The 18,336-nt window shown below is 43.0% G+C and overlaps 1 protein-coding gene across 2 annotated transcripts in view; it reads right to left on the reverse strand.

Annotated features, from left to right (window-relative positions):
* Positions 1-114: 114 nt before the first annotated feature.
* The window catches only part of dcaf1 (DDB1 and CUL4 associated factor 1), a 20,726-nt gene continuing 2,504 nt past the window's right edge, over positions 115-18,336 (reverse strand). Inside the window, exons 4-34 of one of the 2 annotated variants that reach the window (XM_022243113.2) lie at positions 18,215-18,328; positions 17,411-17,548; positions 16,208-16,930; positions 15,682-15,783; positions 14,987-15,186; positions 14,601-14,739; positions 13,994-14,203; positions 13,426-13,595; positions 12,957-13,076; positions 12,114-12,216; positions 11,512-11,634; positions 10,932-11,085; positions 10,411-10,488; positions 9,745-9,888; positions 8,985-9,109; positions 8,388-8,681; positions 7,615-7,808; positions 7,312-7,387; positions 6,986-7,047; positions 6,665-6,746; positions 6,486-6,557; positions 6,108-6,164; positions 5,447-5,529; positions 5,157-5,241; positions 4,599-4,832; positions 3,950-4,043; positions 3,284-3,388; positions 2,868-2,941; positions 2,557-2,649; positions 1,787-2,018; positions 115-1,572 (exon numbers count right to left, since the gene is read on the reverse strand). In XM_022243113.2, the coding sequence (XP_022098805.2) occupies positions 1,505-1,572; positions 1,787-2,018; positions 2,557-2,649; positions 2,868-2,941; positions 3,284-3,388; positions 3,950-4,043; positions 4,599-4,832; positions 5,157-5,241; positions 5,447-5,529; positions 6,108-6,164; positions 6,486-6,557; positions 6,665-6,746; positions 6,986-7,047; positions 7,312-7,387; positions 7,615-7,808; positions 8,388-8,681; positions 8,985-9,109; positions 9,745-9,888; positions 10,411-10,488; positions 10,932-11,085; positions 11,512-11,634; positions 12,114-12,216; positions 12,957-13,076; positions 13,426-13,595; positions 13,994-14,203; positions 14,601-14,739; positions 14,987-15,186; positions 15,682-15,783; positions 16,208-16,930; positions 17,411-17,548; positions 18,215-18,328 (4,548 nt within the window). In that variant the 3' untranslated portion in view covers positions 115-1,504. Of the gene's footprint in view, positions 1,573-1,786; positions 2,019-2,556; positions 2,650-2,867; positions 2,942-3,283; positions 3,389-3,949; positions 4,044-4,598; positions 4,833-5,156; positions 5,242-5,446; positions 5,530-6,107; positions 6,165-6,485; positions 6,558-6,664; positions 6,747-6,985; positions 7,048-7,311; positions 7,388-7,614; positions 7,809-8,387; positions 8,682-8,984; positions 9,110-9,744; positions 9,889-10,410; positions 10,489-10,931; positions 11,086-11,511; positions 11,635-12,113; positions 12,217-12,956; positions 13,077-13,425; positions 13,596-13,993; positions 14,204-14,600; positions 14,740-14,986; positions 15,187-15,681; positions 15,784-16,198; positions 16,931-17,410; positions 17,549-18,214; positions 18,329-18,336 lie in introns of both variants that reach the window. The other variant, XM_022243112.2, reaches the window with a different exon arrangement.

Consider the following 18,336-nt stretch of genomic DNA (forward strand, 5'->3'; position numbering starts at 1 on the left):
TACCCAGAGTGTGCTTTCTGATAAAATGAGCTCAGCCTGAATATTTATTAAAGAATTTTTCGTGAAGCAATTCAGTGTATGTTTTAAATCAAGAACACAAACATGGGCACCAAGTATTTTTTCTGCAAATTTTTATTGGATTTATTCCCTCTTTTTTGGAAATCTGAAAATTTACAATGCATACATCATGATAAAGTCACTTCTCATAAGTGCCTTTAGGCCATTAACAAAATGATTAAATTGATTATATAGTGTCCCATGAATGAAAGCCTATGAGAAAATCATGTTCTGTCCATGTCTTAAAGTGATTACAAAACAAAAAAAAAACAGGAACATTTTGAAACAAGCCACAGAAAAGAAATTACAAATCTAATTGAACGTGAGATACCACAAAAAGGAAAGCCGAGAGAAATTTGGGTGGAAAACCAGTTTTAAAAAGGAACCCCTTCTTATGAATCGGGTAGGAGAAACGGGTAGAGGTATGCCTTTGTCGTAGCTTAGATCTTTCAGTTCAAAAGCTTGTGACAAGACCGGATTAGAACTAGTATACAACAAAGTTTGAAGGGTGAATAATTGATATAACTTCCCAGGCAACTCCAATACACTACCCAGGGGAGTCAGGACAACTACCTACCCTAAATAAACCATGTTATATTTGCTGTACTATAATTTCCGCATATTGTCCATCAAGTGCCATCGTTTCACGTCAAGCTGGGGGCAATGTTCACAAGTGCGTACAACCTGGGCTACATTAACACAGTTGATTCATAAAGACGCACCCACAGTGCACTGCTGCCTTGGTCAGCCAGGCAACAGTTCTTAAACTACGGTTGCGTATTTCACTTGTGTGTGGATCCTCACGTACTCACCAGGTAAATAGCAAAAACAGGGACTGGCAATGTATAGACTGGTGATGATACAAATGTTGATCCTAAATGCACATGAGGTATGGTATTAAATAATGAGGTATGGTGATACTCAATTTGAAAAAAGACAACACTTTCTGCAGGCAAGACAGGGCCCTTTTGAAGCATGACAAAAGTGTAACACAGTGACTCACTATTCTCAAAGCTTGCAAGTGTCGCCGAGGCCCACATGAAGTAACAATGGCTTTACCTCAATCTTGACAATCTTCCCCAAATCTGATGGATATGACAATTGATGGATGATCCACCAAACATTGCCAAAATGATCTAAATATTCGGGCTATATCAAGAGCATCCTGACTTTGATGTGATGGAACATAGCACCCTGACTTTCACATGATGGACATAGCTGGGAAAACAAAGGCTACCTAGCTACTCACTGTCATGGTATCTCAACGGTATGGCATCCAGGGTATCACTGACTGAAGCTGGAGATAGCCTGGCTCCCATACTACTAACCAAGATTGTGTAGGCAGTAATGGACAAAGGTATAAATAAACAATACTAGTCCATGATACAGCAAATATAGTTATTCACAAAAAAATATATTATTCTTTGTAAGATAATTTGATGGTCCATCACCAGTGCCTGTTGAGACTGAAGAGTACATCTTCAAATTCACTGTCGTCAAGGTCATCATCTGAATCTATAAATGATAATAATAAGAGATTTTGTGAAGACACGATACATGGTCAAGTTGCGATGGATTGAGTAACTAATACGGGGTCTAAGGTCAAGCTTGAGTCGGCACAGCTTTAATAGTAGGGTAGGGTAAGGTTCGCTTGCGAGTTGGTTTAATGTGAGACCAACAAGCCAGAAATCAACAGTAATGACTACACAGTTGACTATAAATCTGTTACCTGAATCGGAACTGAGCGAGATGATATCGCTGGCCGCCGAGCCTCGGCTACTATTAACGTCATCGTCATTATCGTCGTCATCGCCATCTGCCTCAGCTCCATCTTCCTCCCCTCCTTCCCCGCCTCCTTCCTCCCGGTCGCTACTCCCACCCAGGACATCCTCAATGTCAAATTCGTCGTCGTCATCGTCATCTGAACCATCTTCATCTTCATCATCATCGTCACCCTCATCCTGGGTAAGATAAACAAGCGGACATATTAAGCCTCTGAATATGAAAACCTAACGGTCATCCATACTAACTTTAAGGGATTGTACACTGTCATAACACAAATGTGACTTCAATGAACCGTTGTGACATTCCAAAAGTACATGTTCAAATTGAGGCTATCGGCATGGCTGTACGCCACCTCAGTCACACCCAACAAGTTAGATGCGTTGGCATGGTTTCAGGTGCACTGATTTAAATGAGTCGGAATGACCTGTTCTCTTTTGAAATACCAAACTTGCTCATGGATGAGAGAGAACACATCACATCGTGGCATCCACGACATAAAGGCTCCGTGAAGTGGCCATTGGGTAGTGTACAATATGAAATAGTTTAGGGGCCCATTGATCCAACCTACAAAACTTCTCAAGCTTTCCTTTAATTTGTGACAAAAGCGCTTCTCCAGCAAATTGAGACTATGGGAATTGGCAAGTTGTTCATTCAAAAGCTCTGACTGAGCTTAATCGGAAAGGCACATCTCTCATTCCTGAAAACATCATTTACCTCGTCCTCTTCCCCGTCTGCTTTGCGCGGTCTTCCAACCTCGTACATCCGACATACACTCTCCACATTCAGTGTCTCCACACTGCCTTGGGTCTGTGCACACAAGTCATTAATATTGGACGCATGTCATGAATATTGAAATCTCCTTGGTTTCTGTACCCCCCCCTGAGAAGGCGACAAATGTGGACTTTTCCTGAAATAATTGTCCATTTACTTGTTTCCAAAAATCCTCTAAATTAATTGACTTGTTTGAGAGCATTGATAATTAAAGCCAGATTTCACATGTTGAGTTTGCCTGTACCTTGACTTACCTCGAGAACAGCCAAGTAACAGTCCGTGGGGTCCGTGGCCAGATCAAAGATATTCCTCTTCACATCAACTGTAGCTGAGGAGAACACACAGACAGGCAACCAGTGATAATTATTACTGTTTAAGCACTTGCGGACAAGATCTCTTTTGTGCCCCCCCCAAAAGCATGACTTAGAAAAAGCAAGATGTACTGGTGAAAATTTGATATAAGCCAAACTCCTCAAATACTGACTTTTAAGATCCACGTGTACAACACTTACACATTACTGCAACCATCACACAACTTATGTCAGAAGTCTATTAAACCAATGACAAATAGGCTACGTTTGCTGCAGTCAGTTTTGCTTTCAGAGGGGGTTGTGAGCTTGAATAAGCTTGAATAAGCCTTAGGCACATTCTTATCACAGCACAAGCCTACCAATTGGCTTATAGTCGGTGGCGTCAAACGTCCTAAATGACGATCCAAAGGGACTCTTTAACCTCTCTTCACGAGGGTCATCTTCGGGATCAGACTGGAAGACAGCTGGAGAACAGAAAAAGGGGAAAAAAACACCAAATGATAACAAGAGAATGATTTTAAAACTGAATGCAATTGGGGGTTTGAAGAGAGATACAGGTTTAAAAGATTATAAAAAGTTAAGGTTGAAAACCGAGTCATTCTTTTCTTAATTGGGAACCACAGCTTGCCCAATTAAAAAGTCAACAAACACTGAGTGGTAACAGACAGCAAAATTCTGTGGGATATCATCTTGCGCCCAACATCTATGGACCACCTGTTGTCGTTTTGAAGCTTTGCCGTCACAGGGGAAAGGGGGAGAGAAAAAAGAGAGAAAAATAGAAAGAAATGACAAGGAAAACAGGAAAGGGGATGTTTAAATTGCCAGTTTCCTTGGAAATGCCTTGAAATTGCCCCCTCCAGTGTTTAGTGTTGTTCAGTCTGCCACTGATGAATGTCATCCCTCAAGAGCCCTGGTTCCCTTTCTGGTGACACCCATACTGGGATATCTCCACCACAGCTGCTTCGAGAATGCACCACGAGAGGGCAACAACTCTATAGTTGAGTGAGTGCACACAATGGGCATACTTCCGTAGATGACAGTTCCCGCTGTATTGAAGACAATGTTGCATTGGTCCAGAGCAGGCACGGTGTGTAACAGATGAAACGTTCTCACATCCCACTGATTGACAAGCCAGTTAAAGATTGTACAACTGAGAACACATTCAAAACGAGAGATTCTTTGAACACCTTGACACTAATTTAAACTAACAAAATTGAATGAACACTGAGTGTACACATGACCCTCTGGTCATGAGTCACAAACCTTAGCCACTAGGCCACATTCCTCCCAACAGACCTTATTCATAGGGAAGCCATTTTGATTGAGTTTCCTGAATCTATCATATTCAATGTAATCTGGTGAATAGGGTGTTGCCAGACTATGGGGTTCCAAACCTCACTTTCAAACCTTGTTTTTGTTTTAATTAAAATGCATCTTAAAACATGTAGACATAATTTGACACAAATTTTAAATCATTCAAATGTAAAACTGGCATTAGTTTGTAATGAACATTTGTTTCGTTGCTGTTATTTCTACACTCATGTTCCAGACATGAAAAGTTAACCTCAATTTCAATTCAAGATGACCGATATACGAATACAGTCCGATTCAAGATGACCGATACATGTATACAGTCTATGGGCAGCTGTAATTTACAAAGCAATGAAAGGATACAATTTCTGAGTTGATGATGATCTCCAGGCCGGAGGGGTGGAACATGCCACTGATGTTGTTCTGGAATTGATCAAACTTGTAGATAGGCTTGGCCGACCGCACGTCCCACAGTACGCCGTCGTTTAAGACCAGTTCATCTGTGGGGTCAAAGGTCGCACAGTTCTTGGTGTAACCGTTGCTGAGGTCGGTGTCCTCCAGCTTCAGGATTTGCTGGCCTGTCGCTGTGTCGTAGATCTGAGGATGGCACAAAAGTAACATTTTGTGATCAGGTGTTTAAGGTCTGTGATGAAATGCCGCCACAGAATTTCCTGGTCTGATGCACGTTGGATCCATGAAGTCAAATCAGCATGTCTACCGCCTGCATAGGAGCACGGTATGACTGCAGTAATGGTCTCTAATTCTACTTGGAAAATTAAGAAAATTGGGCACAACAGCATAAATTTACTTAGCATGAAACAGGAGAAAGTCTTTCTTTTGGCTGAAGTGCAAGAGTTGGCAGAAAGCTTGTTTCTGCGTGTTGAGAGTGCCCTCTGGTGGCAAATGAGTGAAAGGACTCACGTATGCTTTTTCCTCTTTCGTGCCGACGATTCTGTCCTGAGAAAGTTTGCTGAACTCCACATGCTGGTCATGCTGGAAGGTGTGCCTGCAAAAGTAACAATCAATCAATGATACTACAAAGTGAACAAAATTTATTTCTAAAACAAATCTAAATCTCTTCAACAAGAGTTATTCCGTGGAAAGTTGCTTAAATTACACAAAAAATAAGTATAAAAACAGAAACATCAGATTTAGTAATGAGGCGATTTGTCAAGATAGTTTAATTTTGGTTAGCCCGAATAATAACTAACTTTTTGTCGAAGGTGTCACCGATGCTCCACAGTGCAGACATAGGATTGCTCCACGTGCTCGAAGTCAGAATGAGTTTCCCATCCTGGACAGGAGAGAACAGGAGAAAATCCGAACTGACACACTGCGAAAGTCAAGTGCACATGAGTGAGGCTGTATCCAAATAAAAGTGGCTTTTGCTGAGGGTTGGCACACAAGACCAGGGGAAGTGGCTGCAGCCATTAGCCAGTGGCTTCCCATAGTCCCGTGTGTTATATAAAGCCATAGCCAAAACTTTTGGACACAGTCTGTGATTTCCTGACCCATGCCAATGCACAACTCTGGGCTTTCCAGCTCCACTGCCTCGATGCATGACCGCTTGAGGGCAATGTGCTGCCTACTCAAAGAGGCAAAGTAGAGGACACCACTGTTTCACTGATGGTGTCCAATGCACAACCAGCTCAGCAAAATCTTTGCTCAAATGAATGCAAATCATCAGGATACCTTCGCCGTTTCAGCACCACGTCCACTTGAAGCAGTAAACATAGACAACATATCTTTTGAACCAAAATGAACACAAAAACAGCAAACCCCTCCCCCACAATCATATCAAATTTTTCGCTTGGCTTTTCATTTAAGACAAGGTCAAGTTTTAAGACCTACAATGCCAAGATTACCACCTACCCTTGATGGCTCAACGTGGGTGATTGGAGAGTCGTGACAGCTGTAGGATGCTTCCTCCTTAAAAAAACCAACAACAAAGATACACAGAGTGATTGAATCTCGCACGACGACAATCTCCCAGACTCCAAAAGCAAGCATCCCATGCTTTGGTCATGAAATCTCACACCCATTTATGAGAAAATGGGTCCCTCCCATTGGTCGGCAATCATGCTTGGCTGTACTATAAACTGTTATATTTCTAAGTCAAAGTGTGCACAGAAGAGCTGCTACACAAAAATAACAAGCTAAATAAGAAAGCGGTTTCTAGAGACTACATAATGTCTGTTCTGCATCTGTCAAGTTCCTACGTAAATTTGACGAGTTAAATTGAGGACTTACAGCTCCAGAGTAGATATTGTACGCCTTCAGCTCTCCTTCATAGTTGCCAAGCCACAGAAACATTTCTGTAGGCTGTGAAACGGAAAAATGTAAAATTCAAGATGTTTAAAAATCATTTTGTAATTTTGCTGGATTTCCTGAATGTCTGAATTAAAAAAAAATGTGGTTCCCTAACTCACATTTGTGTGTCTACTAAACCTGCAGCACGTGAAACAGCCAACTTCGTCTGGGTCATCGCGGATCATCTGCACTGGCCGAAATCTGGACAAAACAAACAGGACCGGGGAAATAAACAAAATGAGCATGCAAAGATGGGTAAACCCCAATAGAAAAAAAGCAGGAAATTTCCAAACTGTACCCGACCTTGTCTAGTGTTTTTTAATGAGTCATAGAACATGTGAGAATATGAGGAAATCAACTGGTCAGAAGAAGGGTCATTTGCCTACAATATCTAGATTCAGTCTTTGTTGTTGATCTGGCACCAAGCCTCTTTGACTCACCTGCTGTATATAAAATGCCTTGTGCACCTGGCTCCATCCACACCACCATGCATTGGCCGGATCTGTATCATACAATAATCAAATTAATTCAAAGAAATAATCCGGAGTGTAGAAATAAACCGAGATGTTCTCCAACAATGTTGTCTTTAATAATAAAGCCTGCTTTCACCAAAATTTATTTAAAATTTATCTTAGTTTTTTTATTTACTTGCCTTTTTTACACGCTCCAACATTTCAAGCTTTATTTTTAAGAACGAACATTCAGAACAAGAGCACTTCTTAGGGGATTTTCTAAACCACAACATAAATGAAAGAGGGGGACTTACAGCCCTTCTGAATATTCTTGAGGTAGCATTTATTGGAGCATTCTGTCGGAACCTTGGCTCTGGGCACTGGTGAGGTCTGTTGGTAAAAATAAATGGTTCAAAATAATAATCAGTTTTACTTCAGGCTTTCCCTTTATCGAAAAATGCTGCATGGTTTAATTTAATTGCAAATTTTGTGTAGTATTCATCTTTCTGCAAAGGTCGTGATTTAAAACACTCACATAGACACACGTCCTTTGGGCACTTTACTAAATCCTATGTAGATGCACATTATTTTGTACTGGATAATTACTGTCAACTTACTCTAGCAGTGAGAATGAGGGACAGGCAACTACTGGGTTCCGACAGTGTGCATGCTGCTCCCTGAGGTATTGTGACACTATGACATCAAGGGAAGGAGGGTTGGATCCCGGACGGCGCCTGGATTGACCTCCGACCCCACCCAAAGAGTACAAGGCATTCTGGGATACCTTTTCCCTTATAATCCTTTTCCTGACCTGTTCCAACAAAAGAGAAAGACCTGCTTTGAAAATCTAAAACGAGTTGGTCAGAGAAAAAAATTTGGAAAGCAACTCTGACTTCAAAACTACAGCAATTTGGAAGAAGTTGATACACCTGAAGAACTGTTTTAAGGAATTAAAATATAAAATAGTAAAAGGTTGGCAATAACAAACATTTGAACATTAGAAAAAAAGTCCCTTAACAATTAACAAAGAGCTTGGTACTTGCGAAACTTTTGTGGAGATAACAAAAATTTGAATAACTCTAGCAGACATTTTAGGAGTATTTTAAAAGCCTAAATCAGTTTCTCCAACATAAAGTCACAGCTTTTGTGCACATTCAGACAGAAATTAGCCTCAAACAATATCTGCTGAATGCATACAAACACTTCTCTTTTCACTCGAACTCCTGAGAAGCCCAGCAGTGCTGTCTACAGCTCAGACAAGAGTCCAAACCTTGTTGGCCCAAAGCCAGGCCCTCAAGTCATGGCTGTGGCTTGAAATAATGCACGTGCCTATGGAAGCCACAGCCACTCAACTTGGGAAATGCTCTCCCCTTTCTTGTAATTCATGTACCCTGCTGATGCCACCAGGTGTGGTGGCATTTCTGTCTGGGCCGAAGGAAATCCTGCCGATCTGCTGAGGCGTGGTTGGGGCCGAGTGGGTGCTGGGGCTCGGGTCCCCTAACCCTGGATGGAGAGAGGCCTGAGAGGGCTCCTGAGGTACAGACACGCTGAGAGGGGGGAAGGTCTGAGTCAATGGCTGGGCTGGTGGTGGTGGAGGTGGCACATTCGGTTGGGATGGGAGGGCAGGCTGTTGGGAGATGTGAGGGATTGGAGGGGGAACCCTTGGGGTGTGGAATGACCTCGGCTGTTGAAAAAAAAAATAACTTGATGAATATATAAAAAGTTTTACTGATACCACAAATAGTTTCATAACTAACTACTTACTAGGTACAACAGTATCGTAAGTTTTACAGAATACAGCAAAAATTTCTGTCTCCGTCTTATTAAGTGATCTTCACCCACTGCCTATAAATTTGACTGTTTTTATATCATGGTTTTGACACCCAAAATTACTCCATTACTCTCCATGTTGGCCATCGTTCTATGCTTGTCACCAAGTTTCAGTACAGTTGCTGAAGAGGACTGTATGGAGGGGCACGGAACGTACCATTCCAGAAGCAGGGGCCAATAAGCTACTGGAGGCATAAGAAAGACCAGGGGTCAGGCCACTTGCTGAGGTGCTCTTTGGTAAGCTGGCCTCTCGTTGTAGAGCACACGCCGTGTCATTCAGACCTGTAGGCCAGGGATTGGGAACAGTGAAAAGAATGCAAACGTGGCAGCAAACAGTGTGGGATAATGGGATTCCATCTTGGAAGTCACAGCTTTTTTGTAAACCTGCCTTTTAGGCAACGGCATAAAAAAGTTGTCACAGTGTCCAGCCTGCCTTGTAAGAGCGGAAGAAGGCAACAAAAACCACACCCACCCCCCCAAAAAAAAGGATACATAGGGTGCATAAGGTCTGGTTTGTGACTCTTGACCAGAGGATTCGGGGTTAGAATCCAGCAGCTGACCATTAGTTGTGGCTTTAGGCAAGTCACTTATCCTCTCATTGCCTCTCTTAATCCAAAGGTATAAAAGGGTACCAGCGTTTAAGAGCAACCTGCCAAGGACTGGCATCCCATCCAGGGGGATACACAAGGTACAACAGCCTTTACGTATGTTGCATCTTGGTGCGTCTGGTACGATTGGTTTAACGAAGAAAAACCTATCTGAACAAAAGATATCGGTAAAGTGAATGTGCTGACAAGTTTTCCCTTTTGTAGTTTGCCATTCACTGCCCATTCCTGCTTGTGCAGGAACACTCCATCATTTTCAATAACAGCTAAGAAACCGAAGTGAAGAGACAACTAAAGTTGGCGAGGACCAACCTTGAGAGACAAGATGACTGTGGATCAGCTGCAGCAGCTCCTTCTGGGAGTAAGTGATCTTGGTCTGGGCTACGATGTTGGCCTTGTGGAGCTTGGAGAGGGTAGCGTCACTGCTCAGAGACATGGGCTTACCGGTTACTCTCTCTGCACGAGGAAAAAAAAACCAAGGATCGTCATCATGTTGACATCGGTCACGGAGGAGTTTTGCATGACACCTTCATAGAAGCCAAGATTCTCTCTTTTGGAAATATAATTATTACAGGTAATTGTATTGTAACCCAACTTAACAAAATGAGTCACAAGTTCTTAGGGCAACTTTTGAGTGAAAGGCCTTTCTAGGAATCTTGCACTGTGTAAATCAACGGGAGCCCTGAACATTTTTCACCAGTGTATTGTCCATTTTATCTGGATGACAGACTGAGGGATACTTCAAAACAAAGAGTCCAGTCTGCTCTTTCTCATGTAAACTAAACCAGAACTGAAAATATGGCCTTGTGACTGATTTTGTGGGATCCAGTCCAAATTATTCTCTCTCCACTACATCTTCCAAATTGCTTGAAATACTTTTCTGCCTTGTGGCCAAAAATTACACCAAAAGAGCAAACATTAAAACCACTAATGTACGAATAAAATGAAACCCAACACACTGAATAGCTGCTAACTTACCGATGAGCTCAGACGCAAATCTACAGAACTTCAAATGTTCCGACTGCTTGTCTTGCAGAACTGGCTCTTTCATAAGCACTGCAGAAAACCACACAGCCATGTGTTAATTTTCAGGAAGAAACTCCTAAACCCTAGCCTACACCTGCGGATCCTTCCATGTCTGGGAGAATTCTGAAGGATCGACAATGGTAGAACTAGACTACTGTCACTTCAAATGGAAATGGATGCTCCTCAAAAGACTTTACCCTTAGGTCCATAGGTAGGGGAGACTTTGAGGGACCTAGGAAGGTGTCACATTAGGGTGAGGGTAGCATGAAGGTTACTCATTCAGACTAAATTTGCTTGATATAGACCCTGGCAATACAGACTAATATGACCAGAATTGGTAGCATTTACTGCAATTGATGACGTAATTCTTGATAGACAGAACAAAATAAACCATTTACCTCTCTGTTTATCGTCAGTCTCCAGTTGCCAGGTGACTGAAACAGTGAGATGAGAGGATACACAGCCTCCCTTACCTTGAAGTTGGCCACTGGAGAAGAGCGGAAGTTTACTGAGGATCTGTCGGACCACCTCGCTCTTGGAGAGGCCACACAGGGCCTTGCAGCTCAGCGCCCGGATGCAGTCGGCCTCAGTGATGGGAGTCTTGATGGTCAGCAGGCTCAGCAAGGTCTGCATTGCAGCGGAAAAAAAAAAGGGCTGGGTCATTACTGCAGTCAGCTGAGAGGGAAAAATATTTGGAATATTGACCACGGCATGGTGTGATAGGTTACCATCATCTTAAAGAAGTGCATTACCATTGAGAGAACTATGTTAATGAACGCAGTGAACTGCTCTGAAATGTCGACTTATGATACTGTTCATTTCATCGGCAATAGATTCATACAAGCAAATTCAAACAATGGCCATCTGCAGACCACTGGTTGATTTTCCCCAGTAACCTGAACACAAAATGTATTATTGGTACCAAGCAAAGTCAACTAGTGGTTGACAAACGATCGCACTGGAAGTTGCCCATAATTGTCAATAATATCCTCACAAAAAGTATTGGTCTCCAAGCCGACCAGTGACCCTACTACAAGGGGGAATGGCACTGACCCTGATGCCGTTGTTACTTCGGACACAGTCCAACATCTTCTCTGTGACGTCACTGGTAGTTCGCAGAGCGCCTCGGTTCCTCCTGGTGCTGGCTTCAGCAAAACGACTCACTGTGGAGCCAAGCTGTGATTGGTAGATGGAGAAACGTGTGACCATAACACAAAAAAGGAACAAAAACCTTTTTTTAAAAGTTTCTCAATTCCAATTTCAGATTGCAATAGATTTCACCCTCTGTTAAAATGCCTACATTCTGTCTCAACCTTATAAATGGTGTCACAAAACTATTTTGAAATCAGACACACTAACTTTTCATCAATTTTGCCATAGAATTTTTACAAAGCACAGGTGAAAAGTGGGACAAAAAACGTGTTGAGAACTTACAAATGTTGGATACAAACTATTAAATTTCAAAAGTTTTGCAGCTCTCTTGTTTAGGTACCAGGGTTTTCGACATCGAAATTCTGCTTTAAAGGGGGTCTTCTGCTCCATTTCTCAACAATGCAATATCTGAAAGCACCGCTCCTAGTCTAGTTGTTTTTTTCACCCTTTCGAGCTTTTTTCCCTTCGAATTGTCAGAACTTGAACTATCACGTCGGTCTTACCTTGGAGCAAGGTCCACAGACACAGTTTATGATGACCTGCAGTGCTGCCTTCTGGACTGCTGCATCCTGCAATATCTCACCCTCAGCCATGCCGTTGATGATACTGCAATGGGAGGTCAAAGGTCACCATGGTGAGTTCAGGCAACGAACAACAAAAGAGACAACTGAAGGCATGTTTTGTTCACCGCAGTGCTAAACCTGAGGACTCAACGCCCAATAACTCTGGCAGGATTGAATCTGCGAAGCCGGGCAAGTTCAGGCACCAACTACAGTTCACCAAGTGACTTGCTTTTGAACAGTAAGCACACAAAACACAGTCACGTGTGAACGATCCTAACTTAACTAATTTGTAGAATTTCATTGTCACTCATTTTGCCGTTGGCTACTACTCTCCCAATATTCACGATCAATGACATCTCTTTCAATTATTTTCATGCAAACGGTCCCCTTAGTACCGATAAATTAAACTGGTAACCGGTGGTGCGACCTGTGCTGGGGCATGGTTTTAAATGGTTGACTGCATGGTCCGAAACGTCTATCGTTTGAGCGATGTTGGTCAAATTACTGTTCACTCTTGTCACTGTGTAATGAAAATCATTCTCTGCACCTTTGTCGGTCCCTCATACCCTCACAGGGTGCTGGGAAGGGCCCCTGTTTCAGGCTACATGACATAATCTTCACCCAACACCCACTAGATCGAGCTTATTTGAATACATGTGCCCTGTGAGGGCACGGGGGACCAGCGAAACTCCACCCTCAATGCTTGCACGGACAGGTGCGCACAGGAGGTTGTTTGCTCATTGACGTATAAAGTGTCAGTCCCATGGACATTGACATACTCACTCCATTCCAACAGAAGACACGCTGTCGGGTAGCTCCACCTGCTCGCACAGTTGCAACTGGCCTTTAGTCGTCACGGTGATGACGGCAATAACATCAAGAGCTGCCCGAATGGCATCCGCCCTGTTTGAGACAAACGGAGGATGATAAAAAGCCTCTTCTATAGTTCAGTGCTTTCTTTCTGTATCTTGTCTGGTTTCTCAGAGCACAATCAAAGTCAAACATTAAAAATTGGGTTCCACATACTGGATACATTCCGCACCAACCTCTATTTGGGTTGCCTAGTTAACCAAAAGCACACCAGATATAAATTTTGAGATTAAACCCTTCAAATCAGTTTACATCTCTTTAATAACCTCAGCAAAGAATTCCTAAATTACTGGTCAGCCATGAACAAGATTTTTACATTCTAAATAAGTGGTCATTTCACAATCCCCCCCCCAGGCAGAATCACAGTTTCTGTTTCAGTTACCTTCCACTGTAGCTTTTCCAATCATTAGCCATTGCAATAATCTGAAGAAGGAGCTTGACTCCATCCATCTTGAGGAAGACCTTCACCGGCTTCCAGTGCATGTTGGGCGGTGCCTCCTCCAGCATGGTCTCCATGTGTTCACTGGTGCTCTCCTCAGTCACTGTGATGGCCTGAGGAGAGAAAGTCAACTTTTAAGACATGGGATATATTGAACCTTGAGAGTTCCTTGAAACATCCATATTAATTTTGAAAACAGAAAAAAATGATAAATATCCCGCCCCAGCAACATCAACGTTGATAACTGCCCCGGCAGGAAGTGGTTAACCCTTACTGTCAAGTCATTCCAATGTTCACTAAATGTGACTGCCCCATGCTTTACTGTAGAAACACTACAACATCGAGTCTCCAAAACACTCTAAAGAATGCCAAGCTCTGCAAACATGGCAAAGCCCTTTAAGTACAGGGGCTACTGGCATATTTCGCTGACTGGCCCAAAAGTTACAGAGCAATACATCACTACGGTTACTACGCTTTGTGTTCAGTGAGATGTTCAGAAGTTCTTTCCCACCTTGAATGGGGGTGTAAAATCCAAAGGCATCATGCCTTGGTTCTTGGAGTACGCCCTTTTGATGCTGTCAACCCTGACCGACAGGTGGGTCTCAAAGTACTTCTTGAGGGTCAGGCAAGTGTGCTTAACCGTCTGCCGGCTGGCAAAGACGTCGTCGTCCTTCAAGGGCTGGACCTGGTCCTCTAGGTTTAGGATGCTCAGGGTACTCATCTGATTGGAAATGGTAGAACAAATTGTGACCGAATCCCACAAAATGAGTTGTAAGGCCATGTTACAAGAAGTTCTGTTTCAGTTTGTATGAGAAAAAGCATGTTGCGTTAAGTCCCAAAATTTTTGTGATTTGAGTCCAGTTGAGTCATAGTATCTTGAGTCACGTCACTAGGCGAAGAGGTTGAGCAAACGTGTGTAATCGAGTTAAGTCAAGTATTTACTTCAAGTCACTTCGAGTCACGCGCATCTGAACACAATACAACACATAAAGATAAGAGAGAAAGTCATTTTTTTGGCATTTTAAACTTTATATCCAGGCTACTACATGAAGTCACACATCACTGTTTTCCTGAAGAAAATAAGAAAAAGGGTGGCAGATCAACGGCAGCGCACTTACTGTGTTGAAGAGTTTGCGGATCCCGTCCTGCTGGTCAAAGTGCTCCAAGACAGTCCAGAAGCTGAAGGCCATGGTGAAGAACATGGTAGCGTGGCTGCGTCCCGACTCATGGGAGCATTCGAGCAGCCATAAGGCATAGCTGAGGAAGGCAAACAGTGGAGGACTAGCATATTGAGATCATAGGAGCAACTCAGCAACTACGGGGCATATTGAAGGGGGGGAGGGGGAAACGGAGTGCAAAATCATGACAATGCAATATCGGCATTTCACTGCACTACATAAAGACACCATCATTGTGCACAACAACCAGTTTAATTCTGGGGGAAAAAAACCTCGAGTTTGAATTGCCAAATCTGATAGGAAAATCCAGTCCTCATCTCACTCACCCGATGAGATCAGAGGTGACGTGGCTGGGGAGTTGGCAAATCCGCTCCATGGTGTCGGCATTGTAGGCCAGGTAGTAGAGACACATAGATACGCCCGTGGCAGCAATAGACGGGCGGTGCACTCGCAGGAGATGCTGCACACCGCTCCCCTCCACAAACTCCACCGCAAACTTCTTGTGGCAGATGAGCGAGGACAAGTACTGGAGGGGGGAAAGATGAATGAAGGAGGAACCAGAGATGAGGAAGGTCTTTAATAGCCTCTTTTTGACAATTGTTGTCACGACAGGAAAAGTCAGTACTCTAACGTAAGTGCTGATTTGGGACATCTGACAATGAGGCTGAAATGATGGGTAACATCTTATGAATGAGCATATTAAACATTATTTATTGTCAAATTTACAACATATTTGCTCATTTTATTACAAATATTTTAAAATTGCAGCAATGAACTCTTATTTTTCCTTTTAGAAAACAAAAATTCACATGCTGACTTCAACTTTGGAAAACCAAGGTCAGTTTGATTTACACACTAAACAAATGCGCATTGGTAACTTCCAAAGAGTCAACCTCTGTCTGGGGCATTCTCAATTAAATGATTGCAATGCACTCGCTTCAGAAATTAATTTGGAATAAAAATTCACGTGACCACTGGAAAGACAGGATGAGATCCTCCATGCGAGGAGTGAAGATCTTACCTTCAGTCCATCAAATGTCAACCTGGTGTCACCCGATTTCTGCAGGTCAATGTAATGCATCACGATGTCCATGGCTCCATTCTCAAACATGGTGCCCAGCAACTGGAAATTTACAAAAAAGGGAGCATTTTTATATTTGGACGCGGAAACATCAAACAAAAATGCACTTGGAATCACTTGAGACTATAAAAAGACTTCACATTGTACAGTTCAGCAATCAAAATATGGAAAATGCTTTCATCTCAAGAAATTCTTATTACCTTACACTGACACTAATGTGAATTTCATCAAGAAAACAGTCCAGCAAAAGGGTTAGTTGCTGGATGATGCAACCTTGGTTGTTTTTTGGAAAACTGACATGCAACTGCAAGTTTAAGAGAAAATACCAAACTAGTAAAAGATCTGGGAAAATTTTGGCACGTGTGAGGATAAAAAAAAAGGTGTCAGCTGATCCGAGGACGATTGAAGCCTTGAATCAGATTTCCAACATTCACTCTGATGAATAAAACCTGCACACCGATCTAACCTCCTGGTACTCTGCCAGAGGTGTCAGATACTGTAGGATGAAGCGTTGTTGCATGACAGGCGTCAGGGGGTACATCTGATGGGTACCGATAATGTAGTAAGAGATCTCCGACCAGCTGCTGTTACTCTCTTCAGGGAAGCTCAGCCACTTGATCGCCTGAGATGCCGCCTTGCTTTTCCTACTTCTCTTCAAGTCCTTGTCGGCAGCCGACTTCTTGGTCTTGGCGGCATTGCGCTTGCCGTCCTTGGTCGATGGATTGTTCTCAACGCCTTTGCCGCTGCGACGGCGGATTCTGGCACTGGTGGAGTTCCCCGAGATCGGGGAGTCTGTGGCAATCACTGACGTCGACAAGGGCTTGGCACCTGTCTCGGCCTCTAATTTGGGGTCATAGGTGTCATCTTTGGCACAACCAGTTAGTGCCAGATGACTGTCTGTATCTGAAACCAAGCCATTTGTAGACTCCGCCATACCATTCCCAGTTACGGGAAAACCAACGCCACAATCTATTTCGTCCCCTTCAGGACTGGCTTTGGCATTGTCATCCAGTTTAAGACGCTTATCAGGAGGGGCTTCTTGGTTGTGGGGTTCTGGGCTGTTCTCTTTGCTCCTGCCAAAGCGACGGAACGGCCGGTCGTCTTTGGAACTCGACGAGCAACCAGAGGAGGCATCGTCTTCCAAAGTCTGCTTCCTGAGCTCATGGAGCCTGTTCATCATGACACTGACCTACGCATTGAGGGTGACAAAAAATGCCAGCAGTGTTACCATTGGTTTGTTACATAACAGGACAAGATATGTGACAGGAGTTGATGAGGAGGCTTCATTCTTAGCCGTATCCAAATGAATTGGCTAAGGCTAAGAATAACCTGGATCTATGGAAGCCACTGGTTTGTAGGGTTATAGCCATTTACCATAGACATGTGTGTTTTTGCTAGCCATATCAAGTGGCTTCAACTTTGTAAATATTTGCTCTTTTTTTTCAAAATACAAGATCCCAAACAACTTAACAAGCCAAGTGGCTACGACTAAGCCACTCTGATAATGGCTTACAAGTGATGCATTCTCCTCTCTCAGGTTAGCGGCTACTTCCTGAATCTCAAAGGCTGTGGATAGTAGGCCATTTTTTTTTTTTTTTTTTAAATACATGTTCCTAAACAACTGAACAAGCCAAGTGGCTACGACTAAGCCACTCTGATAACAGCTTACCAGTGATGCATTCTCCTCTCTCAGGTTAGCAGCTACTTCCTGAATCTCAATGGCTGTGGCTAGTAGGCCAGTGGCATAGGACCGTAAGGGTTCTTCCCCATCCCTCGCCCACTGCAAGAACTTGTCCACCAGTCCGTCCTGTGGCCCGAGGGAAAAAAAACTAATAAGCTACAGCCTGGCCAAAACCGAAGCTATCCATTTTGCAGTTTCTTGCACAACAGTGACGCTTCCAGTAGGACAATGCCATCATTCTATGCAGACTCCGGTAAATAGTTCAACTTGCTCCTTATCAAAATATGATTTAATCCCACAAAATGAGTCATGAAACCATTCTTGTTGGTAACACTGTGTTAAGAAAGCAGCCTGAGTTCTTTGTTTTCACTCAGTCTAGTATCCTGATGAAAATGGACATTATGTGGGTTACAAAAAAGTTGAGGGCTCCTACTGATCTACAATGTGCAAAATTATTTTAAAGGCTGTAAGTCGAGAGTGGCTCTAGTGACATCTGATTCGGTTTGTTAGGTCGATTCAAAAGAGCATTTTCTAGAGACAATTAAACCCAACCAATATGAAACATTGATTTCTAGATTTCACAGCAAAAGTTTTTTACTTAGCAGCTGTTGACGAGCATTGATAAGCATATCGCATAAATGATTGTCTTCATTGCAACATAAATGTATTAAAGAGCACGTGCCATGCCAAGGAGAGCCCCTGAGATAATCCAACATTATTGAAGGACTTTGTCAAAACACAGTGTTTCAAAGTGACAGTTTGTTTTCTGACAAAAGACACTGTCCTGCTTACCGTATCTTCAAATATGATGGAAGTCTCCAGACCGGGGAGAATGTCTAGCAGAAGTCGACAAGCCACGGTGTTGGTGCTAAAGTCCCTTGACAACATGATGTGGTCAGTAACGAGCTGGTAAC

The sequence above is a fragment of the Acanthaster planci genome, linkage group LG04 (assembly GCF_054643075.1).
Source record: "Acanthaster planci isolate LZ-2023a linkage group LG04, COTS_SCS, whole genome shotgun sequence".
Lineage (NCBI taxonomy): Eukaryota > Metazoa > Echinodermata > Asteroidea > Valvatida > Acanthasteridae > Acanthaster > Acanthaster planci.